This window comes from Parus major, chromosome 1A (genome assembly GCF_001522545.3).
Source record: "Parus major isolate Abel chromosome 1A, Parus_major1.1, whole genome shotgun sequence".
NCBI lineage: Eukaryota > Metazoa > Chordata > Aves > Passeriformes > Paridae > Parus > Parus major.
In genome coordinates this window covers 56368578-56395966 of record NC_031773.1, presented here as the reverse complement: position 1 = coordinate 56395966, position 27389 = coordinate 56368578, and the positions used below count along the sequence as shown (strand labels likewise).

The window sequence follows — 27389 nt, the reverse complement described above, 5'->3', positions numbered from 1 at the left end:
GAAATACAAATATTTACACATCAAAAAAGGCTGATTCTCTACATGTATCCTCATTTACTGCTTGGGCTTCTAAGAATGGATTTACATCAGGATCAGTCAAATCATCTGCTTAAAAAAGAATGGCTAGAGCACTAAACCTTTAAAAGCATATCAGATTGTCACTGCTTTTATTTGTTATTTTCATTTTAGTTAGGGAATATACAGTTTGAATTGCTATTGGCATGGGAATCTGGTTTAAATCTATTTCCATGTTCTGTCCTGACCTTTTTTGAGTGGTTTAACAAATCCTGTGGATAGGGGAGTAGGTCTAAGTGCAGCTACATGCACTGGAGATTGTAAGCAGGATGGGGAGGTTGATGATCTCTTCTACTCCTTCCCCCCCATCCCACTCACCTGGCAGCTTGTAGAATAGCACATACAGGAGTTATGCTAAAAGCTGGATGGTCCATTTAAATTTCTGTTATCTCCATCTGTTTGCAGGCTTTTCTGCGTGTGCCTGCTATCCCCATAAAGCTCAGACTGGAGGCTTGTGTAATGGAACCCTTTCGTGGAACAAAACTATTAGGTCTTTCTGTAGAATGGTCTAGTGTGTTCCTTTTACGAAATTTTAACTTTCTGGACCTTTTGAAATGATACTAGATATTTTTTATTGCATTATTGGAAAAATAAAGATAATTTGGTGGGGAAAAGAGGGAAAGCTGCTCTTTGCAAAAGAAGAGCTTTTCTCTCTACTGTCCTATGCTTGAGTTCCCAATGTGTGCATGCTTGCAACTGTTACAACACGGGAACAATTCAGCTTTACAGAAATCACAGAAATACTGAGTTCCTCTCCTCTGGCATTAGTGCCAGCCATGCTCATTTTTACTTGCCAAAGACCAGGTCTTCCAAAGCCATCTGAAACCACAACTTGTTGGTAGAACAGAGCAGTGATTTTAAATCCCTTGCTATTTGCACACCCAACACTTTTCTGGGGAAGTTTGCGGACTCTGCAAACTTGAACTTGTTTCATATTCTTTAGTTTCCTTTGTTAGACTTTGCAGCTCTTGCAACCAGAAAAAAAAAAAAAATTAAAATAGAAGCACAGAGAGGAGGATGCTCACTAATTCTGAAAATCTGATGGTTTTAGTTTTGGCATGTCTGAGTCTTCGTATTGTTATTGCATTAGATGTGATTATTGTGAGCCTTGATTTATAAAATCTTTTGGTTTGTGAAGCTTTGCTCTCATCTCTGGAAACCAGAAGCTGCTGAAGGGTGTGGAGTACAGATCTCCTGGTGAGTGGCTGAGGTTGCTGGGTTGTTTAGCCTAGAGAAAAGAGGCTCAGGGGAGACTTTAGTTTTCTCTACAACTACATGAAAGGAGGTTGGGTCAGTCTTTCCTTCCAGGTAACAAGCAATAGGAAATGGCCTGAAGTTGTACCAGGGTTGGTTTAGATTGGATAATATGAAAAAAAATTTGTGGAAGGGGCTGTCAAGTATTGGAACAGTCTGCCTAGGGAAGTGGTTGAGATTCTGTCTCCACATAAACATTATTATTCTTGGTTAGAAAGATGTTGGAATGCTTTGCACAGGAACCGTTTGTTCTTGTATGTTAGTTTAATGAATTAAAACTTGTGTGGCTTTGATGTGCTTTTTTTAATGGAAGCAAAAGGCACTCTGTGCTAACCTGCTGAATGCCAGGTACCACTTTCAGTTCATTGGGACAACATCAGTTCAGTACTTGATCTTCTGGCACACTGATGCCTGTCCTGGCAGCTTGGTTTTGTTTCATTTCATGATGCTGAATTTAAGTGGTGTGAAGTCAGTCCTGTTATCTGAAGCCAGCTCCAACCCCCACAGGAAGAAGCAGTTTTAGGATCACTTCTCCTTCTTTTTTTTTTTTTTTTCCTTCTTTCAGTTAAAAAACCTTCCTGGTACCACACATTTGTCCGTGTCCCTTACGCAACAGCTTTCTGTGTAAAATCCGCTGCAAGTTTCAAATTCCTCAAGAGTCCCATAGCGTTTTGGTCTCCCTCCCTCCCAGCCCAGATGGTCTGTAGCAGATGCTCATCCGAAATGTTACGCAGCCAACGGTGCCTTGTTAAAAAATTGATCTATATTTAATACACACAGACACACAAGCACGCACACACATACACATGTATATAAATCTATGTATATATAGTCCTAACTGGCTCTGGAGTTACACATTGCAGATGAGCAGTACAAGGTTCCCCTGATTATTTTTTCTGGCTCTGTACCTGTGTTTCCCTAGAGCCAAACAGCCTCATTTAGCTCCGGGAGAGTTTTCCTCCCTTTGCTCTCCGCTTGAGCTGCATCGTGCGGGGGTCTGTGCTGGGTTGGTACCTGGCAGCGGGGTCTGGCGTGGCCATGTGCCACAGGTGGCTTACAAGCTGCATGGAAGAAATCACAAGGCCTGAAATTTGAATGCACATTTTGATTTCTGAGCTCCCGAGCTTGCACCTGATCTCTGGGTAGCCCTCAGAGCCTGAAGTACCGTATGTGGTGTTGACAGGGTGGCATCTTGAATCTGGTGTTCACCCTCATGACAGGAAAGACACTGAGGTGCTGGAGCAAGTCCAGAGAAGGGCAACAGAGGTGATGAAGGATCTGGAGCACAAATCTTGTGAGGAGCAGCTGAGGAAGCTGGGGTTGTTTAGTCTAGAGAAAAGGAGGCGCAGGGGTGACCTTCTTGCTCTCTGTACAGCTATCTGAAAGGAAGTCATAGCAATGTGGGGTTGGGTCTCTTCTCCCAAGTGATAAGCGGTAGGACAAGAGGAAATTGGCCTCAAGTTGCTCCAGTGGAGGTTTTAGATTGGATAATAGGAAAGTTTTTTTTACCAGCAGGGTTGTCAAGCACTGGAACAAGTCTGCCTAGCGAAGGGATTGAGTCACCATCCCTGGGGTTTTTTTAAAAGATGTGCAGATGTGGCACTTTAAGACAAGGTTCAGTGTTGTACTTGGCAGTGCTGGCTTGGACTTGATGATCTCAAAGGTGGTTTCTAACCTAAACAATTTCAAGTGCTTGTGTGTGTTCGTCTCTCGCTCCTGGCCTTTGTGCAGTATTCAATGCTGTGTCCTGCAACAAGGGGCTTTCTCTATCTCCCAGTTGGCATTGGTTTTCTTATGATCCTGATAATTTTGGTACTGAATGTGATGCAATCTTCCATGCCACTACCCTTGAGATCCCTCCCTTCTCACTAGAGTATTGCTTCCTTACTACCCTTGGGCACGTGGCAAAGGGCGAAGGCAAAGGGTGCCCAGGCTGGCCCAGGTGGTATGTGATGGCTCCTACCCAGCCCTCTAACCACCAGGCCATATTTCCTTTCTTAGAAGAAGGAAAATGTTTGATAAAGTCTGGAAAAACCACATTTTCCACCCTGCTCCCCCCGCTTCTAAACTGTGGGGTAGTGGTTGCACAATCAGGGGCTGAGGGGCCCCTGGAGGCACTGGCTGGGTGCTGGGACAGGTCCCATGTCCTTCCCAGGCACACCCCCAGGCTGGGCCTCCCCTGCATGCTCCCCCATTCAGGCACCCAGCCACCTCTGAATAGCTGGAATAGATCTTGGCCATGGCTGGCAGAGGCCTGAGCTAGCGCTGGCCGGGATAGCGGGAATGAGCGATTACGTGTGCCTGTGCTTATGCAATGTCTGATACTTCCCTGCGCCGTCTCTGTCCCCAGGACACTGGCAGGCTCTTTCTGCAGTCTCGAGAGAGAGGAGTCTTCCACGCTGCACAGCTCACTGGCTTGCTCAATATATCCAATTAATTAAATTTCAGTGCCACAAGTGAAAGCGGCTTTGTTTGTGCATTAGCGTTTGGGAGATGTGGATGGGGAAGATGCTGTGCAGGGCTGTGTGTGTGTCTGTGTGTGTGTGTCTGTGTGTGTGTGTCTGTGTGTGTGTGTCTGTGTGTGTGTGTCTGTGTGTGCTGGCTGGAGGTGTTGGCTGCAGCACCTTCTGCTTCAGTGCCAGAAACTCACATCGCCTGCCGGCATTTGTCTTGTAATTAATCTTTAAAACTGGATGAAACTCCTCCTTTCCTTAAATGCTCCCTCTCCTTTCATTCTGTCAGATGGTTCCTTTTAAAGCTTTTCTTCATCAAACTAAAAAAGCTTATTTCTAATGTAAAATAAGAGCACAAGTAACCTTGTTCTCACTGTGTTTGAATGGGGCTGCACATTACGTGCTTGTGTTTGTGCTCTTTTTCAGATTTAAAGCAAGAATAAAGTTATTTGCCTTTGATTTCTCTGCTGTGGGCAGCCTTCTGCTGGTGCAAACTTGGCACTTGGAAAGGATGATAGGCCCTGAAAGAGATGCCCAAACACATGCAGCTTTACTAACTAGAAGACTTAAAAGAGACTTTGAAATGAGCAACTGCTAAATGACTTCTTTTGAAGCAAATCCCTTCACACGGAAGCTCCCCTTTAATTTCCCCATGCAGTTTAGCATTCCTCTGGCTTGGGCTCACAGGGAATCTCCATCAGCACTGAAAGTGGCCATCTATTGGATGTGGCAATCAGCTGTGGACTCTGAAAAGGATCACAGTGCTCTGTGCTTGGGAGTCCTTGCAGTTTGTCACAACTGTTTGCTTGTGCTGTGGCGTGGCTGCAGCTGCCCCTCTGGTCCTGAAAATCATTTTCAGAAGGATAGGGGATGGTTTGCATGCGTGTGTTTGTGTTTGCAGTCTCTTTGATAGAGAAGCCTTGGGGTCCAACGTGAGCTTGCCAAGTCTTTGCCTTGCTCGCTGTTGAGGCACGGCTCTCGCAGTGATGGCAAGTGGTAGGGGCTCCCTCTCCCACCTAGCTGGAGATGTCTGAAGCCTTCACCAGCCCTCTGGTGTGGGGAGGGAAGCTGTCTCACTTGTGCAGCAGAGCTGGAGAGCCCAGCCTGAAAAATAAACAAGGCTTTCAGTGTGCTGAGGCTGCGGGATGTGCTGGCTGCTAGGAGTTTGCCGAGCAGTGTGTTTGGAGCGGCCTTGTGAGCGGGAGGGCTGTGTCTAACACAGACAACCTTTGGTCCTAAACCTGGGTGCTTGAACTGTGTTCCCCAGCTGCCTTCCTGATAAGGATATCAAGTTACCTGGACTACAGGGTATGCAAAGCTGCATCAGCAGGTTTCCCAGCTCCGGGTTTGCATCACTTTCTCCAGAACACGCTGCCATTCTAGTAAACAGCCTTGTTTTGCTGCCAGAAGGCCAAAGGAAACAATTGTGATGAATTATTGTGACCTTATGTAAATCAAGGGCTATAAAACTTCACCAGATTGTTTGAATTCCTGCATATCTTTCTAGGGCAACCTCTAGTCTTCAGTTAAGAGTGGTGAGGGTCGAAGAATTTACACTGTTCCTTCATGATTGATTGTTCTCCAGTTTTTTAATATTGTGAACCACAATGAATGGATCTGGCTCCAGCTGGTAAACTTAGCTGAAAGCTGGTATAGCCATCCTCTTTAGGTCTTATTCCCTGTTTCATTACATAGGAACATTCATGTTCTGCATTTGTTTCCTCTTTGATAAGCTGAATACATTGTTTTCTTCTTACTTGCTTATATTTTGAGGCAAGATTTCCCTTTCTATAGTGATTCTTACGATTCTCTGAACTTTCTCCAGTTGTTCAACTTCCTTTTTGTTTTGAAATTTGGTAGCAGAGGAGTAGAGCCTGGCTGTGGCCAGGAGCAGCTGCATCCACCACAAGCATGGAGAAATTTGTGCTTCACACCTCTCTGTCTTCTGAAGTCCTCAAACTCATGTGCGCTGGGTGTTGTAGGGAACAAACTTGTGCAGCAGGTTGTGTGATTGGTGTGAGGCTGCAGTACAAAGCTGTAGCTGGGGGTTGAGCTTTACAGGCACACTTCTTTTAAATATGAAAGAAGTTTCTCATTTAAGAAACAAGTACAAACAAAAGTAGCCCTAAATAAATAAAAAAGGCAGAATTTCTACAGTGCCTTCCTGCTGTTCTTTGGGTGCTGGCTGCACAGCATGGGATGGCCATGCAAGAGTCTCCAGCGCTTGGCTGCACCTCGAACTGTGGCCTGGAGTAAGCAGGGCTCTCCTGCATCTGGAGCATACACACATCTGCAGTAATTCCTCCCCAGGACCCAGTGCTTGTGGTACCTGTCCCACAGATGTTCCTTCAGCCATCTCTCCCAGAGTCCTGGGGTCTTGGTTCTGATTGTCAGTTGCCCAAGTGTGGCTTGGAGCCTTTTGTTTGCAAAAAAATATACTTTTATTTTTATTTGTTTTTACCTTCAGCTTTACTTAAGACCTGTCTCTTGTTTATGGCTGCTTACCAAGTTCTCTGTGTTTTGGTTTTGTGACCTGTGTTTTGTTACTTGCTGCCCCTGCTGATACTGCATTATCTGCAGCCTTCTGCAGTGGTGGCTTTTCCTTTCAGGTCACTGATAATATATTAGAGTCTGGGGCCAAGAACTGATCCCCGTGGGAACCCACTGAAAACGTGTGGCACAATCAGCTCATTGCATGTGTGTTGTGATTGACATCTGGAGATGTGTTTCACATCTGGAGATTTCTGATTTCCTTGTCACACTGAGTGAGACCTCCCTGGTGACTTCATCTCCCTCTGGCTTTGTTTGTGTAGCACCAAGTCTCTATATTGTATAGCACCTCACACTACAAGGGGTACTAAGCTTGTAATATTATTTCAGAATGAGGTAAAATTTAAGAAGCTTGATTATCAATTATTGTGAAATAATAAGCATAAATTAGACTTATCTGTTTTTTGGAAATCCTTGGGCTCTTTACTACTCTCTTCCCTTTTCCATCTCTTCCCTTCATCGGACATGAGAAGTAGGTAGGTTAACTTGCTGTTACTTTGGTTGTCTTGTTTAAACTTAAATATTTTTGTATTGTTTCTTACAGTCCATCAGTACTGTCTCCTACTGAAAATTGTTCCAAGAGCTCCTTAGAAGCTCTGTTTAGACTTTTCAGATGGAAGTTTTCTAGGTCTACTAATTAAAATGGCCAACTTTGAGTAGCTGTTTTTATAGTCTCTCCCATTATTGTTGGGATAAAAGTAATTTCATTACCATCCTGTGGGATGGCTGTATCATCTGGTCTTATATAAAAAGCAGTAATTCAGAACCGCCCCCTCCCAGGAATATTCAATTAAACATTTTGATCTTCTTTTTTCTCCCCCAAATAACTGCAGCCAAGCAATGGCCTGATCTATAATTAACATTCCTCTGGATCATGACAAACTCAGAAGCAATCTTTCTCCCTCTGAATTGCATTTTCTATTAACTCTTTCTTGTTTTCTAGATTCTGATTTATGTTAATTCTTGGTAATTTTTCCTTTCTCCCAGTTGCTCAAATATATAATATTTATGTTCCCATGGTAAGCAGGTTTGTTTTCCCTGTGTGGTTTTCTCTTCACCTGCCATGGTGAGATGGCAGTGGTTTTGCCTTTCAAGTGGGGAGGAACAGAGGAGAGAAAGTCCAGAGCAGTCATGAGAGAAAACACTAATAGGCAGAGATTTAAATGGCAGTGCACGAAACTCAATGACACTTGGCAAAAATACACAGCTGGGGATGGAGGAAGTTCTTGCACAATCTTAATATGCTGCTTATCTGTCATTGGTTTATTTTATCCCTTTCCAGGTGCTGTGGCTTTGACTCTTCCTGTTGTTTTCCTTCTGCTCCCTTGCTTTTCTGACTCTGCTCTTCCAGAGTCTTTGACTGCAGTTTGCAGTTTTATTCCCAGTTCTGCTGCTCTTCTTTATGTCCTGCAAGGGGATGAGTATCTTGGCCTCCCTTTCACCTGCTTGGGAGCAAAGGCCTGGAAATGGAATGTGCAGAGAGGAGGTAGAGGTGAAGAAGAGGGGTGCTCTGAGTGGGAGAGGTCTAAAAAAAAGAAGCTGAAATATCAGCTCACAGACAAATGATGGCAACACTGACAGTCTCCCCTGTATTCCCAGGATTTATGAGGAGAGAGAGCTACCATACCTCTTGCTAGATAACCTATTCCACAAGTCGCTGCATCTCTGGAAGGAAGCAGAGAGGAGAAATAAGCACACAAGTTTGTTTTTGTTTAAGACCTGGTCTTAGGATACAGATGTTTCCATCAACTGCTATCTTGAGTCCTGAACCCAAGTACAATACCACTCATGGTTTATTTATGTATTTATTTTTTACAAAACTGAGTGAAGTAATGTTTACTGGCACTGTGACAAAAGGCTTGTCATAGAAAATTGGAATACCAGCTCTCAAGTGTGGGGTATCTTAAAATTATTTGACCAGATGCATGCTACACATGCTTGTAAGTGTATTTTTATTTGATCTTTTTCATATGCTGTCTCCTTTTTTCCTTTCTGCAGATTTCAACAGGGTTTCAAAACAAACTTTGTCTGCCTTTGACACAAGTGAAAACCAAGTGACCCACCCACACTCCTGTTTTGACATAAAATGAGTCTTCCCTCAGAGGAAGGGTCCCAAAGTACCAGTGCTGATGGAAGTACTGGTCCATACAAAATGATGTGCCAAAACCATTTCTGTGGGTTCCTGTGTGAATTTTTGTAGAGTTCAGGCTGTACAAGTGCAATGTGGGTGTCCTTAAGTATCCATCTCATGGTACAGAGGACCACTAGGGGTGGCTTTAAAATGCAAGGCTTTTTGCTGTGAGATGAATTTGGTAGAGCTGGCTCATCTGAAGCAGCTCCAGCCTCCTGGCTCCAAAAACCATGTTCTCTTTCAGGTAGAGGGTAGGGATGTTCTTGGTGGTGTCAGCATCAAGTACTGTCACTCTGCTCTTCATTAGCTTGCTGGGCTGTAGCAGGTTTGACATGAAACTTGCTGCAAAGTTGCAAACTGGAAACGTTTTGACAGTGAGGGATGGGAAGTCTGTGATGATACCTGCTGGTGAGGGATGGGAAGTCTGTGATGATACCTGCTGGTGATGAAGTCCTGGCTCTGTGTGCATCCATGGTTTCTGGTTTCTGGACCTAGTGCAAGCTAATGGGAAGTGTGAGAAGCACATCAGATCAAACCCCAGGATGTGTCTGCTCAGAGCAAGGTGGAGGACTTGTTTGGAAAGGTGTTCTTCACTGTGGTTGTTTTTTTGACTGTCTGGTGAGATCACACACTGAAGTAGTATTTGACACACAGTCAACTTTTTTAGTGCATGGTACTTCATGTGTAACCTCAGTGAGAGCAGCACTGAACACAAAGTCCTGCCAGTGTGTTTCTCCTCCTGCCCTGATAGCAGATATCTGTGTGATAGACACAGGTCCTGCTGGGCAGGGTCTAAACCCTGTGGCAGCTGGGGTCATTGCTAGCCAAAGGCTGCTGATCCTTGAGCTCTGTGAGGGTTGTGCAGTTCATCCTCCTGGGTAGGGCAATATGACCCTTTGATTTCTTTACATTTGTTTCACAGAACCACTCCATTTTGTTTTCTCTCCATCCACTGTGCTCAAGCACATGTTTCTTGAGTTCAAGAAAGGGTTATATCTGCATGGTGTGTTTTTTCTTTTTAAAACTATACACACATCTGCAATTTCAACCATTATGTGTATGAATTTGTGGTAGTTTTTATAAAAGCTAATTAATGTTTTCCATAATCAACTCGGGGTGTCTGCATTTAGGTACTTGATAGTCTGACTCTTCAAAACTGAAGAGTACCTAAATAAACATTGAGGAGCTTAAATTTGTGTCTTTTCAAGCCTCAGTTTCTGTGCTTCTATTCTTAAAAACAAACAAACAATGCAGCTGAACAACCCCCCACCCAAAGAGTACTATAAATCTGTAAAACAAAGCCTCCTAACTCTTTTGTGAAATAAAATGCCCAATCTCTCTTTAAGCTGCCAATACTGATCATAAAGCCTTGCTCATTTTAATAATAACAGCTTTAATTAAAGAGCAGGCTTTTGATGGGTGGTGTGTAGGTTTGCAGCCAGTGTTAGGAAAAAGAAAGAATGATTGCTTCTGCAAGCTGGAACCCTGCTATTTAAACTTTGCAACCATTAAAGAAGAAGCACTTCTTTGGAAGTGGAAGGAAAAAAATCAGGATTTTTATTTTAAATGTCAAGTGTCCTATCAGTCAGGACTAGCAAGCACTGCTGATAGGGCAGAAGTTGTTTCCTACCTACACCAGTCAGGCTAGTGAAGGATCCTCCTTTGAAAGATACTAATTTGGTCCTCAGGGAGGAGGCTGTTGAGAACACTTTAAACATGAAACAGCTGAGCTGGAAAGCATCTGTGTTCTGCAGGACATCCCCTGCACTAATGGGAACCTAGATGTGAAATTACAATTTTTCTCTTAACAGTATCAGCGGTTATCTTTTCCTCATTCCTGTTACAGTTCTAAAGTCAGCTGGGAGTTGGACTTGATGATTACGGGTTCTTTCCAACTTGGGATATTCTGTGATCTCTCAGATACATACAAGACTAGTGGATTTTGTTTAAAATACAGGAACTGTGCTGGCTGTGCCCCTTACAAAGGGCTCATCTGTACCCATTAACAAGGGATGCTGTTACATGAGGCCTGAGATGTATTTTCTTTCATCCCCTCCCATTTCCATGTTGAGGGAAGATGTTAAATGAAGCCAAGTGCAGTGTGCCCAAACGGTGTGGAACTCTCCTATACTGTTAAGATCTATCTCCTGGCAAGAAGGAACTGGAGCAACCATGTTCTTTTAAAAATGGCTGTAAGTTGAACCAGCTGTGCAAGAACAGAATGTGTTGTCCCTCCTGCCGAGCTCTTGGGCAGCAAAGAATACCCTAAATGCCCACCATTGAACTGTAAAATCTGTGTACAATCTCAAAACTTTCTTCACTCTTTATTTTTTGACTTAACCCTGTGACTTACACGGAAGACACTAATTTGATGTAAAACTTGCAGTAAATGTGAATTCCTTCCATGGAGCCTGGAGGTGTAGCTAGGGTGTAAACAAGCAAATTAATATTATCTCACAGCAGATATTTATGACTGGCACTGCATGGCTGAAGCACATCTGGGGAAAAAAAACCAACCAAAAACCCAAACAACCCAACCAAACATACTTTTCTATTTTCTTTTTTCACTACACAGCTTTTAATACATAGCTGGCCTCTTCAGGTATCTTGTGTGGGAGACCCCCAAGTTTTGGGAGCTGAGCACCCCTCCCTGTGCAGTGTGAGCCACGCTAGCTGGAGGTGGCAGGAAGAAGTTTTGCCCCTGCTCTTGGTGGCTTGGAGGCTTGTGAGATGCAGATGGGTCAGCCAGACCTGTCTTGTTGCCTCTGCAGTCACTGGGGTAAAGAATTGTGACTCTGCTGGGCGAGGGGAATGGGGACAGGTAATGGAGAGGTTCAGTGTTCTGTGCTTCTGCTGCTCAAGCTGGCAAAAAAAATAAGGGATAAGGGAGTGGGGGGGGGAAGAACTGATACAAAAGAACAGCTACATCTGACCTGAGAGCGTAATCCAAATGCTTACTTGCAACACAGAATTAATAATGTACTTTGAGGTCTCAGTCAGGGACTCACATGAGGGGAGCCTTTTTGAAGGGCTTCCAGCTCACCGACTCACTGCTCTGGCCCCAGTGACTCACTCTTCTGCCTTTGGCATTTTGGGGAGAGGGTGGGAAATAGCAAAACATGCACCCAGCCTGTTGAAAAGTTAGGCTAAATCCAAGAGCTATGCACTGGGAGAAGGGCAGGGGAGTGTGAGAAGGATTTTCCTATTTTGCATAACTCCCAAGAGGCTTGGGCTAGGAATGAGCAATAGCAAAAAACCTTTTCTCTTCTTGCAGACAGTGGACTTTAAAGACTGAACTTAAAAGGGTTGTTTCTCACCCTTGCCTCAGCTGCACAAGGGCTTATTTTCTTCGATTTTTGTTTTTCTTTCTTTTAACCCATATTTAGTCCCGTCTATTTAAGAGTTTCATTTAGGTTTTAGTTATCTTTTTTAAATACAAAATACTTTTTTTGGTGAGGGTTGTTAAGAAAGTGAAAGAATATTTTGGAAGACGGGCAAAGAAGTAAGGATGGTTCTTGAAAAATCCCCCTGATGAGTTAAAAAAATGCATGTCTTCTTTGCTGGTTGTGGGGTGGAAATATTTGAGTGTTTGCAACGGGAGTGTGTGCATACATGTGTACATAATGGGGTGGATTATAAGATTTGCTCAGCATGAACTTCAACATTTCCAACTGTGTAACCTGAGCAAGTGGAGAAGATGTGCAGATTTAATTACCATGTAAATCTATTAGCTCTGAATTTCCTGGCATTTGTTTTGCTAATGACACAACCTGTATGTTATTCACTCAGTGGATTTTTTTTTTTTAATCTGCCCATTTTATTTTTTAAGTGCTTAAAACGAGTAAATGCTGGTGTGAGAGTCCAAACAATTGTGTCTGCTCTTACAGTAGATCTCTTTGCTGGTTTCAAATGCCAGTTTTGCATTACTCTTTATGTTCATCCACAAATGAAGGACTTACAGTATAGTTACTGAGTAGTTATTAAAGGAGTTTACAGTATAATAAAGACATAAAACCCAGGCTGTTTTGTACCTGTGGGTGGATAGTGGGATTTTTTTTTTAATCCCATGAGTGTCTGTTGTGTACCTGACAGTTCCTCTTGTGGAGGGGTGACTGATTCCTTCAGCCTGGGGAGACTTTGGGGTGAGCCAGAAGGGAGACACTAACTCCCAGGAGGGTAATATCTTGGATTTGTGGCTGGTTATAACCCTGGCATGTTGCATGGCTGCCTTGCCCCGGCCTGCTGGGAGAGCTGGGCTTGTTTTGCAGTGTGCTAAAGGTGCTGTCACTGCAGCTGCAGCTCCCCTGTGGCATGGCTCTGCTGGAAAAGGTGGGATTGTGCTGCTGCGGTGTGTGGGACTTGCAGCTGATGCAGTGCATTTTCCAGGCTCAGCAAAGCCTGCTACTTTTTAAAAAATTAAATACAATTGGAAAGTGTCATCTGGGGCTCCTGACTTCTCTGCCTTCCTTTTTAACGAGTTCTTAGAAAGTCAATTTTCTGAAGATGACTTTCATTTTTAGGCATGGTAATGTCTTATCTTTAAACGACCAACTGGGCTGGTGGAGAAGCCAGCACTGCCATGCACCTAGCAAAACCTGAGTGTTTTGCTTCACAGATCTTCATTTGATCAGACAAGGAGTAAAAAAACCCCTGGTCCCTGATGCAATTGGAGAAAAGGGCTTTTGTGTGGCAGGAACAGGCAGATGCTGTGGAGAGCTGCAGCCCGCGGCACAGCTGGTCTGCAGCCAAATGCTACTTTCGAAGAGCTGTCCAAAAATCCGCTGTGCCCCCGGATGTGAGAGCTTTCCTCTGTTTGCTTACTGCAACGTGATGTCCGGAGGTGTTTGTGTTCCCCAAAAACACCCAGGATATAGGCATGAGCCAATGTCCAGCCATTGAGTGCTGGAGCTCCTCAGGGCTGCGGTTTACTGTCTGTATGTAAACAGGAGTGCTGCTGTTTTGTTTGTCTTTTCAGGGGTCTGGGGGAAGGGGAGGCGGAAGATAAGGTTACATCTGTCCTAAATCCCTGACTTTTTACAGAGGTTAGAGTCTCAGCTGAACACATCTCTTTGCTATGTGGTGAGAATAGTTTAATAATTCAAACAGACTCCTTGTACTAACACATGTCTGCAATTGGTGCTGGGGCTGCCAGTGGGGTGTGAGGATAGCAGGAAGCTGGCAGCTGAGCTGTCTACAGAGGTATTAACAACAATAAGGGAAAAGAAGAAAAAAAAGGCAGATTCTCAGTGCAAGTGCTCTTTCCTCTGCTTTTTAAATTTTGCAAAGGTGACCCCTCTGGGTGAAAGATGGCCAGGTGCAAGCCATAAACAAAGAATTTCTTTCTTTTGCAAGCAAATTTATATACAGGTTCTAAAAGGGTCAAAGTCTCAGTTTCCTTCCCAAATTGCCCTTTCCTGAGCACAGGGGTGGTTGCTACTGTGTCAAAATTGAGGGTTATTCTGGGACTTTCCAGCTATGGAAGTGGCTGATGGCCACTGAGGTGCATGTGGAAGCAGAGAGGGGAGGAAGAGGAAGAGGAGGAGGAGGGGGGTTGGCAATGCTTTGAAAAGAAAGAAGGAGCAGCTTAGGTGTAGGTGGAAGTTTTGGGGAGTTGGAGGTCTGGCTGCCCCCAGATGGTTTCTGCTTTAGCTGCTGCTCAGATGCTTTTTCTTCTTTAGTTCTCTAAGCAAATGGAGCCACTTTCAATGAGACAATTGTTTTTTCAAGGACAAAAAGTGATCTAGCTTTAAGCATTCACAGTCGTACAGAAGTGTATAACATGTGAAAGATTCCTGTAAATCAAGGAGTCTGTGATTTTTTTTAATCAGAGTGAGAAGTCCAGATCGCTAAAATTGTCTGTCTGCTGAGTTCAGTAGCTGCACAGTCTGACCTGTGGCAGTCTCTACTGGCCAGTGTTCAATGTTACATCACAGACCATTAAAAATAAACTTGAGAATTATAATGAAACTAGAAAATCATTTTAGAAACTAACCATTTATTTGCTCTCAGACAATTTTCTTATAAATGCATATTCTTTTCTTGCTTACAGCTTGCTGCTTTGGAGCTGCATGTGAAAAGGAGAAAGCACAAATATTGACAGACAAACATGTTGAACATTCTTCCCCACCCTGAGGTCCTCTTTCTCTCTGGTTTTCTGAAGCTGAATGTTTGTTTCCTCTTTCACTTTTCCTGGAGTGATTTTAGGAAAATTCCCTGTTCAGAAAAGAAAAAATAAATAAAACCTGCTAGACCTAACTTCAGTCAAGTGGAAAAGTAAAATAACATTTGATAAGCTTTTATTCCATATCAAAACAGTGATAGACAGAAGGCTAATAAAAATCTTTATTGTCAATTTGCCAAAAATAAGTAGCCTGTTGCCATGTTTCTTTCAGCTGAGTCTGTTAAGTTATAACATCTAAATAGTGCCAGACTAAGTCAACACATAGGTATGATACTTTCAAGGATGACATCCTGAAATTGGATGATGCTGGTGGTAAAGTAGCTGCATGTGGAACCCATGGGACAAATATTGTAGCAGGCATATTTCAGCGTCTGCTGTTCATCAGTCAGAGTAATGCATGCAAGAATTAGAAAGAAGGAAATGCTCCAGCTTTAGGAAAATATGTAAACAAATATAATTGACTTTTGCTATTGCTCCAAATGAAGTGTGTAGACTGGAGGGAAAAACATTGTCCCTAAGAAAGGCAAAAAAAAAACCCAAAACAACCCCATTTTTATAGGTTCATCCTTGACTTCTTTCATGGCTGGGAAGTATTTCTGTGCCTTGTTTACACATTAATGGCTGCCTACACCATTTTACTCAATGTCTTTGTTGATGTACCAGGAAGTTCAACTACTCTGGTCATCCTTTCTCTCTTTCTTCTTTGCATAGTGGGGTGTTGTAGTTTATACTTCTATCCTTGTTGGGAAGCACCTGGTTGTGAAGTGCTAGCGAGTCCTTGGGTATCAAAATTAAAATAAAGGAGGCTTTCTAAGGTGGCCATGACCCTCTAGCAGAGCCCTCTAAGAGTTTATTAGTGTTATCATTTACAGTAGGTAAATATGATGATACAAATAGGTTTTGTCATTTGTAAAGGCTTTTCTTGAGCTGGCTTGTTATTCCAGCAGGGCAGCTGTGGTCCTCTGTTTATTGCCTTGTATTCAGTCAATATTTTCTTTTCCTCAGCGTCAGTCAGAATTGACTCAAGACTTACTCATTTTGAAAAAAGGCACAGTTAGCATTTGGAAGAGGTGCTTGAACATCCAGGGAACCCTCTGAGAGCCAGCTGTGCTCAGAGTTTTCAGCATGAGGCTTCATGGCCACAGGTGCTGCTGGAGCTGTGAAATGTGAGGGTGTGAGCACACCGTTTCCCTTGTGGGTTTATACAATATTGACTTGTTTAATTCTTAATTTAGCCTACAGGAAACTGAATCTTGAATTTCAGTGTTTGTTTCTGCAGGAGAGAGCACGATAAAGAGCCAAGATCAATACTGCTTGCAAAAACTAAACAAATCAAACAAACGTAGACTTTTATTAGCATCGTGCCTCAGCCGACAAAGATTCCTATATAAGATGGTAGATAATGCCTCATTGTTCAGAAAATCCCATTACAATTCACTGTGCAAGTATTTTTATATAAAAATAGAATTCTTTGTGTGAATGAGATGAACAGGAATGATTTGTTGCAGTGCAGATTTTTCATCTGCCAAAGATGTAGTTTTCTGACGTTGGAAAGAAGATGAATAGACAAAGTTTTTGGCTATTGATAGGAACTGCATTGGAGTTCGAAGGAAATAGATTGCAAAGTTTGGTTTGCGCTCATTTGAATAATAAACAAATATGAAATTACTACATAAAGATCTAATATATGTTGCTAGTGTAATGAATTCAGTGCAATAGACAAAGTGGTAATTAGTAGTGGCTGTCAGGAGCTTTAGCTCTGGGGCCTAGAAGCTGGATATGGGCTCTAGGTGGAATGCTACTTCTAAAATAGACACATAAATCAATCAGGAAACCCATTTTATAGCAAATGTGTTAATTGCTTGGCTGTGGATGTGCATGGACCCGTTTTCCTGGAGCACACAGAATGTTCTGCACAGCTAAAATAGTCATATGTGGTGTTGGAGTCTGTGCTTCAGGAATGTGTTTCATTTTCCTTCTGTGCTTCAGTGAGCATTAACCCCCTATATTCTATTCCACACATATTATGTTCTGGTGACAGATCCTGTAGGAACTTTCAGTCTATCTGAGGGAAATATGCTTTCCCGTTTTTGGTGGTGCACTGTAGTGATGCAGTTGGTGTGGCGGGAGGAGGCTGCTTCAGGACTTGAGTACCATGCTTCCATTTTCCATTTTTTGTTGCAGTTTGGTGACAGGCTCTTCAGTTGTAATGTGTGCCTCTGAGAGGACTTTTGTTCTAGCTGTAGTGATTGGAGGAGGAGGTTGTTAGACAGGGCTGGTAGATCCTGCTGCTGACTGGCACGGACAGCCAGGGCACATATAGAATTGTTCTGATCTATTCTCTCCTGTGGCTGGCATGACAGACAGGCAAGGAGATAAACTTTCCCCTGCCTTTTTGTCTCCACAGCACTTCACAGAGTTCCTGGATGAATTTTCACCTGATGTCCTAGGCCAGCTCTTGAATGATCCCTTCTTGTCTGAGAAGAATGAAATAATGGAAGTGGAACTGTCTCCAGCATCCCCAGCACCCCTCATCCAGGCTGAGCACAGCTATTCCCTCTGTGGGGACTCTCGACCTCAGTCTCCCTTGACCCACATCTCGACTGATGACAACTTTAATGAAGGTACAGCACACTGAGCCCGTGTTCATTTCTTGTGATGATGCAGTAATGAAATGCTCCTGGTGGAACTGTGGCTGTGGAAAATGGTGATGCATAGAAAATGATGAAAACCCATAGCATTTTTAGCAGTTATCTGTAATTCAGCAGTTACAAACTTCTGGAGGGGAAGAAGGGGGATGGCAAGAATGGTGGGAGGAGGAGATCCAGTCTTCTTGTTCTGCTGTGAAAGGGCTGATGGAGGAGCAAGACCATGAATATCTGGTAACTCTAAGGAATAATTGCAATGCCAGGCTGACTCCTTTGACTAATACTTGGTTTATTTTCACCATTAGCTTTACAGTACAAAACAGTGCAGTGTTAAGCTGCATTACAGTAAAAGGGAGAGAGATTAGTGCTTGTGGCTAAGTATTACCAGCTAAGCTGATTGTGAAGATCCACCAGACAGGTCTTCAAAGGCTGACAGTTTTGTAGTCCAAAGTGCTCTGTTGGAACAAGATGAAATCTTTTAGAGATTTTACAAGAGGACAACTAATAGAACCTGTGAGAAGAATTTTTCAGTGTGGGACAGGACTTTTGGAAATTATTGGGAAACATAATCTACAGAAAATCTTCCATTTTTATATTTCCTAGTTGTTTTATATGAATATTTTTAAATTAACACATACAGGAGATATTAATTGTGGAAGGGGAAACAAGCACAAGGAACATCAGAAACCAAGCTTTTCTGGAAGTTAATAGAGAGAAGCTTTAAATTAAGCTAAATGTGAGGGGAGTTTCCTTTGGGGAAAATTTCTGAAGAAATTCATACTGCTGAGACCACTGTAATAGAACTGTAGTCAAATGGTGTTTTAAAAAGCCAAGAAACATTAACAAGTGGGTTTAAAAATAGAAAATGAATGGAAAACGTTTCATCTTATGTTCAGTCTGCAGAGTGTTTCATAAGAGAGGAGGAGGAAGAAGAGTTGTTCTTGGTGTTTGGGATTTTATTTAATCTTAACCCCAGGATCTTGCTCACGACCTTTCTGCACCTATTGACTTCAAAACAGTGAAGCTCAGAGAAGTGCTTAAGGGAGTTGCAGTATTAGAGTGAACCTGGCTGTCTGATAGATAATCAAAGGCATCACCCTGATGATTTTTCATTCCCTCAATCTGTGAGAGCAGGGAGAAAGGATTTTGTGGATGGCAGTACTGCAGGGCTTGACACTGGAGATGGAAAGCATCTCTGTTATTGGACAGTGAAGGTACACAGCACTCCTGACAGCTCTATTGAAGGCCAGTCCTCTTGGTGGAGTAGAGCACAGATACTGGAAGCTCCAGTGTCCTTTTGGGGATCAGAAAGTACAGAGTGTGGAGGAGGAGGTCCATATGCTCCAGCATGATCCTCTGCTGCTGGGGACCTGGGAGGGGTTTTGTGGAGTGGCAGGAGCTGAGACATATATAGAATGTCCAAAAAATTTGCATTCTCCAAATACCCATCCCAATGGTCAGGTTGGTGCGCTCTTAGAGTGTGTTCATGCTTTTTCTGTGGTGAGGAGAAAATAGGCTGGCCTTGTTCAGCACATGATCTTCAAGACAGGTTTAAGCCCTTCGGTGTCTATTTCCATCTTTTGTTTTTTCCCCCCAAGTCTCCCACCATCTTATTAAAATTTTATTTGATGTTTCCTCTCAGCCATTATGGTGAAGTGATTGTTTGCTCTGATTCCATTTTCCTGGCCACTCCTGCAGGGGAACGAGTAATTTCTGCTGTGAGCTGTTTCTTTCTGGCCACTGCCTGGCCATTACCGTAATTTCTGCAACTGCTGAATTGACCTATTCCTGTAATTGGAAATTTTATATAAAGTTTTTCTAAAAGGAGCTAGAACTATAAAACCTAGGAAACTCATAAGTCTGGGTTTAACTTTTCTGAGAAGTCCTGTTAAATTTCAGTGTGAGAGCACATATAAGTGGCCATAAAGTCAAGGTCCAAACACTGGCTTTCCCCACTTACTCTTCTGACTTCACTGTATTGAGGCCATTTCCCCAGCTTTCTACAGAATAACTTCTTTGAATTCTTGCAGCCTGTTGCTAGTGTGGGCTCTCTGAAGGTGTCAGTGTTAAAGCACATGTGTACAAGACATCTGGCATTTAATGCATTATTTGGTTTCTCCCCATGACTAGAATCTATTCTTAGATTCAGTTTTGCATAAACTTTAAAGATACTAGAGGGAGAGAGATTTACAGGCTTGACCTGTCTGCTTGCAGCTGGCTGATCACTTTTGTTTGCCTGAACTGGTAGATGGGAGTTATGGTGTGGGGAGGGCTTCAGGCTGCAGCATGGAAAAAGGAGGCTGTGTCCTGTTTACAAACTATCCACACCAGCTGCACTGCCACCTCTCTCCCACCAGGTTTCTGCTTTCTGGTTTTGAGCCCTGGGGTTTTTGGAACAACTGTAGGGTGGCTGTGGAGAAGGGCAGTGGATAGCTGCAGAGTGGAAAATGCCCTTGAAAGGACATGAAGGAGTTGAGAGGGCAGACTGAGAATAGGGCTGATGGGTAAGGGAGATCTCATCACAGCCTTTTGAGGCACAGATTCATTTCTGACAGCTGTAAAGAAATAGAGAAAGCTCATCCACAGCCTAATTTTCTGCTGTGGTCTCTGCAGCCTTTTAGAAAGGAAGGGCTGTTGGTCAGACAGCCAGGAGCAAGGCAAGACCCAAGTTTCAGCAGGCACTATGGTTATTCTCCTTGAGACAGGAGTGTAGGCTCCCTCCCTGCCCTCCCATGCTTGATCTTGTTGGCTGTGGACACAAACAGCAAAAGGACAGTGGCTGTCCCTTGTTTGGGACGTGTGAGATACATGGGTGACAGCTGAGTACAGGTAATACTGAGGGGCTGGTGTGTAGCAGGAATGTGAAGGCAGAGCCTGCAGCATCCTGTGGGGCTTTTCATCCTCTGAGATGAGTTCAAGTGCTGGGGCTGTTTTGTGGTGGGGCTGGGTTTGATTTTTCTGGTGTTTTTCACTTTGTGAGCCTGGCAGGGCAGTGGACAGCTGACCAGTCATTTGGATGCTGTGTCTCCTCAGACTGTGCCCAGGTGCCTGGGTGCATTCCTTTCCCAGTCCCCTGAGGCCTCTGCTTTTGAGACTAGTCTGGGTCTCCACCTGCCCCTCCTGTTCATGCTTTCCTGCTCAGGAATGCTTTGAAGTTACTTTTGGATTTGGAGAGGCTTGTCTTGGCTGAAGGTTTGACAGACTGATTGCTGAAATGATGTGTTTCTGTTTTACTCCTAGCTGTGCCAAAACTGGGGCTGGCCCCAGACTGTAACCTGTATTGTTACTGGGTTTTTACTGCTGAGGTTATGTTTTTCTGTAATGTGCTTTTAAAATTTGAATTTTCTTTTTCAACTTTTAAACTTTAAGTCCATCTCTCTACATGCTTTGAAAAAGAAAAACACCAATAAATAAGAAACGCAAATGAACCAAACAAACACCCCAAAAACGTGGCTCCTACTTCTTTCCCTTCAACAATAAATCCACCCCTAATCTCAGGCAGGGCTATGAAAAACCACTGCTTAGGTATGGATTTCACAAGCAGTAATCAGTGTCATATGCTCTCTCTTTGCATAGAGGCACCTCTATGAGCTTAGGCTCAGGTTGGTCTTCATAGATTTTATATGCATATTATATATGTATGCACACACACATAACATACGTATGTATATGTGAGTCATAAGAGTTTTATTATTTATAGTAGGTTATATTACTAATCTGAGAATCCTAATTTTATTTTTTATATAGCCTCTGTATAGGGAGGTACAATGTCCTGCTTCTTTCTCCAAATGCATTGAACAGTGAAAATGGGAACCTCTGCTGCCCTGATTTTAGAAAAAATGGAAATTAACAAAGAAATTCACTTGTGCTTTCAAAAGTTGCTGCCAAAGCTATACTGATAATTTTTAGAGCATATTCCTGCAACTTTTTTTCTGTGTAATTCTTTCTCTTTTGTATTTATTTAGGAAATAAGGAGAAAGCCATTAGTGGGAGTAGCCTGTATTTGAATGATTTTTATGTGGAAAGGTAGCAGTCAACCCTTGTCACCATCTACAGTGTTAAAGTCATAGAATCATAGAATACTCTGAGTTGGAAGGGACCTATGAGGATCATCAAGTCCAGTTCCTGGCCCTGTACAGGACACCCCAAGAATCACACCGTGTGCCTGAAAGCTTTGCTCTGTATGAGAACAACTAAATTCATACCAGAGTATGAGGAGATTTTAGAACTTCTATATATCCAAGATCCACAACTCAACAGGTCACTCTGCATCAAACCTGTAACTCCTACTTGAGCAGCAGCATGCCTGAGAAATGTTAGTTTTGAGTTGGAGGTGGGTCTTTAACTTACGGTTATTGTTAATAATTGTCAGCTCTATTTGCTGTCTGACCTGCTTTAGCTTTCAGTTACACATAGATGAGATCTCATTTTAGCCTTTGTTTCTTTTAAAGAGCCATCTGCTCTCTGAAACCTCTTTCCATAGGTGTTTGTAGGCTGTGATTAAGTTCCCTCTTGATTGCTGCCTGGATACAGTCTGAATGAATTGCACTTTCTTGGTGTTTCCCCTGAGGTGGAATCTTCTGGAGATTCAGCTGTTGCCATGCCTTTCTCAGCACAGGGACTTTGCAGTTTCTTTTTCAAACTCTTTGTCAAGTGACTACAGAAACTGATTTCCCAGGAATAGTTTTCCTGATGATGCTTGTTATGGGAATACTCCTCCCACTTCCAGTCCTGCTGTTTGTGAAACCAGTGATCTCATTTTTTCTGTAGTGTTGCACTAACAGCTTGTGCTCACTTAGTTATGTACTGTGAGCATCAAGTCCATTTCATGTGTGTTGAATTCATAATACAGATCTGCCTTCACAGCATCTGTGTGGGGTGTGAGGAGAAAAATCCAGACCTGAGAGAGAAAACTTTTATTTGACCACAGTGCTTCTGTAGATAACTTTCTCATACCTTAAAATATCATATAGAATGTATCATATCCTATATAGAATATTTAATGTTATCCAACTTTTAGGCTTTAAATCCAGCTACCATCTCAGTCTGTGCCTGACTCCCATGTACTTAAAGGTGATATGACTTTGTTTCTATCTTAGTAACTTTGATAGTGATGGAAATTATCTGTGGGTTTTACATGGACTCCATGCTGGTCAAAGAGGGGATGCCAGTAGAATGATGATCATTTGTTAGGAAGAAAGCTATTTTTGCTATGTGTTGTAATTAATGTGTATCACTGCTGCTCGTCTTTGCCCCTTTATTTAACTCTCCCTTCCTGGCACTTTAAAAAGGACCCCAATGTTTGGTAGTCAAACAGTATCTCTTTTGTCGCAGCAGTTCTGAGGGCTTCGGTTTCATTGTTGGCGGTGGGAGCGTGTGTGCGCGCCGGGAGGGGGAAATGCCATCTGGGAAATCTGTGAGAGGAACTGTTTGTCGATGAATGTGGGCTCTCACCTCCCAAAGGAGAGAGGGGGAGAGGTAGAGGCGTTGGAGTTCAGCATTTCAGGCATAATAAACAGGGCCTGTGTCTGACAGGGAGTGTTATGTGAGCCCAGAGCTGGGCACTGAGAACCATCGGAACCCAGGGAATTCCCAAGCAGTTATTTCTCCAGAAAGGTCCAGTTTGCCTTTGGGAGGCTGGAAAGTCTCTGACAGCAAAGCTGGGGATGCTGAACTTTCTTCCCTGCAAGTAGCATGTCCAGCTGCTTGGACATACAAAATGTATGCATCAGCAGCCCTTTTGGGCTCATGGTGCAGAGGTGCTTCTCTGACAGATCAAGCAGTTGTTTTCCCCACAAACAACTTGTGAGCCACTTCCAAGAGGTGCCTTCCCTTTTGCAGTTAGCTGGCTCCCAGCTGGCAGCCGTTCTTCTGTGGTGGAGAGCTGGTGAGCCCCCCTAGATCCTACTGCTCCAGGTATGGAGGCACTCCTGCTCAGGGGGAGATTCAGGTGAGCACTGAACACGTGTCCAGAGGCCAGCTTTGCACACAGGGACCCTTGGTGCAGTTGAAGCACCGTGTGCATCAAAGCGTGTCATTAGCGTGTGGTGAGCTGAGCCTGAGGCTGCAGATGGTCGTGCATGGCAGAAGCCAGGTGGGCTGTGCATCCAGCCCTGTGGTGCATGGTGACATGCATGGAGTGGGGCATGCACCAAAAGGAGTTAGTTGGAGCCCTATTGTTTGAGTCTGTGACACAGCTGAAGAGGAAGGTTATTTAAATACACTTGGCTTTAGCTCATTAGGGAACTTCCTGCATTACCCTGTTCAGAGATGACTTTTCTGATACCTGTGCACTTTGATAGTCTGTGGTCTCCTTAAATTTTCAGTTTTGTTTTTCTCTAAGTTACTTTACCCATCGCTTGAACAGTGAACTGTAAGATGCAGGCAAAAGCTGCCTCTTCATTCTGGTGATACAAATAAAGATAAATCCCTTGATGGTTCTGGAGGTCTTATTTGCACACTGGTTTGAAATGACATTCAGTGCACGCATCTGCTTTCTGTGATGGAGATCTGTAATGGTGGTATTTGCTTTTATTCCCCTTGAAGACTGGGTTCAGTGGTACACCCTTCATGTGGGTTGTTTACACAGTGGTGCTATCTTACTTCTTACTGCAGGGGAAAAAAGGTGAAACCCATGTTGTTTTTCTGGATACTTGCATCTCTGTATTTGAGATGAGTGAATGAGGGTGAGATGCAGAGTGAATCTCTCATTTATTTAAAAATGCACAGTAAATGCACATGCAACTTCCTTATCCAGCAATAAGCATCTCTGTAAACTCTAATGAAGAGTGCTGAAAGGAATGTGGAGAGCAAGGGACACGATTTTAGTTATTTTTGCAAGTTCTGTTTTTCTGTACATTTATCAGAAAGGATGAAATTTAGTCAGTGTTGGAGAAGATCTACTTTTTCATAGGAAAGGAGGTGGTATGATGGACAAGATGGAGGAATTAGTTGGATAGAAATAGGAAAAGGAAAACAAAACTTGTCAGGAGCTCTGATATTAGAAAAACTGTATACTTGAAATAAGCATTTTTGATCTTTCCACTTTTCCTATCCTGCATTTCTTTAACATGGTCATGGAACAAGAAAAGAAGCAAAACGTTGCAGTTCTGAGAGATATGAATATCCTAGAAAGCTGCACATGGTCTTATTAAGACACTATTATTAAGAATTTTTTATATCTGTGTATAAATACAGATATATTAAAAATGTTTTTTATAAACACAGAAATGGTATATATTAATTATGACATGTAAAAACATGCTGTTGTTGGTTTTGTGCCTAAACCACACACACTGATTACAGCTACAGCTGTGATGCTCAGAGGAGCACATTGCTGTTGACAGTCATCATCACCACAGTGTGTGAGGTGTGCAGTGGAAGATGCGTGCTAAACAGGTCTGCAGGAGAAGAGGAACAAGCTTGATGACAGAATAAGCACACAAAAGCTTTCTGGAGAAATGTAATTTTAGTCTTGGACACAGGAGATCTTAGGTGCATGTGTCACAAACCCTGGGTGGCTTTGACAAATGGGTTTTTTGGATGCCTGAGTTGAAACTGATGTTTAACTTGCAGCAGTGGTAGATGCTCACAGCCCAACCTGAAAGCTCAGTGCATACTGGATTTTGATCAAGTGTAATAACAGGGCTAAATCATCTGAAAATCCAATTGCAGTTATCTCCAGCTGGACATTTTAAATTGCTAGTTACTTTTTGGCCTTAGTCTCTCCATGTCTCACTTGAATTTTCAGCTCCACTGTGAAAATGAATTCAGGCTGTGGAGCATTTCCCTAGGAGGGAATTAAATAGCCCTGTGGGAACATATTTTGAGTTGTATTTGGTAAAGGAGAGGTGAGGCTGTGCACAAGACAGTGCAAAGAACAAAACATGGAATATCTTGTCAATTAGTGAAGCACCATGCATTCTGCTTGTTGGATAAAGCTCGGATTCTGCAGAGAAATTGGTCACATTATTAAAACATTCCTATTTTTAGGTATATATGATGTGCAAAAGGACACTGAGTTAAACTTTCATAGGTATTTCCTAACACTTGAACACCATAGGCACTTTGCAACCTGAGTGTTCGGTTCACATGGGTGATTTACCAGCACTAGTGCACTGAATGCAGGAGTGTTGGCTGGCATTTTGCTAAGTACTGTGTGGACTCCCTAAATGACATGTTCCATGTGCCAAAATGCCTAGCATTCATGGACTTATGGATGTGTGGGTAAAGGGAAATGCTACTCCTCTGAGTAGTCCTTGCATGATGGAGTTCTGAGGTTTGTAGAAAATTTCAGCTGGGGAGGGAACTGACAAGCCAGGATCACTTATTCAACACTGAACTGTTTTGAAGCCTGAGAAGAGATTTCTAAAGAGAGAGAGCCAAACTGACAGTACTTAGGATGTGTTTCCTTAGCCATTTTGAGAGCTAAATCTCTTCTTGTTTAGGCTTTCTTCTTTCTATATCTGAATGACTTGTGTTCTCATTGTTCTGTGAAACCTCTCCTGTGGTTCTCTATAACCCTTCATCAGAAATACTCCTGTCTTGGAGGGTGTGCCATGCCTCTCTATATGACCACAGATCTATTAGCCTGCTGCATTTTTCCTCTTTGCTCGTTTTTCTGGTTTTGTGTTACATTCTCAAGGGCTTTGGGAGAAGGGTTGCCACTTTGCTCTGCTAGTACAGCTTAGTGTACCATACACTAAGGTGCCACGGAACTATTATAAGAGTAAACTAAGAATGATTTTCAGATAATTTCAACCTGTTGCACTCAGGAAGAAGAGAAAGGAGAGTGGTAAATGTCCTTGTAGCTCCCTTGGAGCAGAGGAGGGATTGTTGGTGACTTCAGAAACTAGAATTTGTCAAAAGAAAGTAACTTGTAGCACAACACTCCCTGATCCTGGTACGGAATGTGTAACAGCAACTTGGAAAAAGGGGTGTGGGAGGAGAGTATCAAGGTGAGATTTGACCAGTCCTCCATCCCTTCCTTTCACGGGACTGTTCATCTGGAATGACAGCTGTCAGCAGGCATTGTGAGAGGCAGTGTCAAAAAAGTGCCAGATGCAGTTCTTCAGAATTATCTGAGTGCTAAAGGCAGCGTGTTGCTGTCGCTGGAAACCATCTGTAGCCCTACAAACTGGTTAGACTGGCTTAAAGCCTAGAATAACTCCGAGTAGTTTATGCAGATCTAAGTGGTGATGGCAGGGATGTCAGGTTAATCAGCAAAGTCGGCTTCCAGAGGAGTAAAATGATGGATTCCAGAGGAGTGAAATGACCAGCCAAAGGCCAGCATATCTTACTGTCTTAGAGCAGCTGAATATTCGTGATGAGTCTGGGGATTAGAGGTGATAAACATCAGAAAGTGCAGCCTTAGAGGACATGCCCTGTTTTGCTGGTCACCCTTGGCTGGATTTCCTTTCTACTTTCATGATGATACAAATTTGAGAAAATTGAGGGCTAATTACTGGCTTCGCTAATAGCTCTCTTTTATCCATGGCCTTCACAATAGCCCTGCCCCAGGGGTAGCTTGACCCAGAGGTGCAGGAGGCAGCAAACAGAGGCTCTGCACAAGCTGATGTGGGGCCAGTTTTGACACAAGTTATACAAACAGGCATTTGGAAGTTGCATTTGCCAAAGGACTCTGTATTTCCAGGCAGATACCACTTGAAAGGTTTTACCTGAATGATGCATACAGAGCAAGCTGGGAGGGAGCTGCGCTTTTGTGTTTGTAAGTAGAGAGGCTCAGGGAGGGTTGAAAAAGAGCAATGTCCTCTCTCCTGAGTTAATATTTAGACAAGCCTACCTATTTTTTTTTCCCATAAATACTTCTATTTTTGAATTTTTTGCATTTCCCAGGAAGCTTTGGAGTAAGCTCTGCAGAAGCTTAAATATGGTGTTTAGCCCTTGCTCTGCAGTTAAATCTGGCAGAGCTGCTGGCCTTGCTGTTCCTGAGCTTCTGATTACAGGATACATATTTTTTTTTTTATTTTTAATTCCTTAGTGTGTCTTTACTCAAATTACCTCCTTCCTTGCCAGTGGTGGAGGTTAGGTCCCACCACAAAGTAATTACTAGAACTGGAGATGAACATTCTTCTCCC

General features: G+C 43.1%; 1 protein-coding gene across 2 annotated transcripts in view; it reads left to right on the top strand.

Annotated features, from left to right (window-relative positions):
- Positions 1 to 27389, top strand: part of CREB3L2 (cAMP responsive element binding protein 3 like 2) — a 68876-nt gene that overhangs the window by 21225 nt on the left and 20262 nt on the right. For both annotated transcript variants that reach the window (XM_015628665.2, XM_015628664.2), the window contains exon 2: positions 17052 to 17268. In XM_015628665.2, the coding sequence (XP_015484151.1) occupies positions 17052 to 17268 (217 nt within the window). The remainder of the gene's footprint in view (positions 1 to 17051; positions 17269 to 27389) is intronic.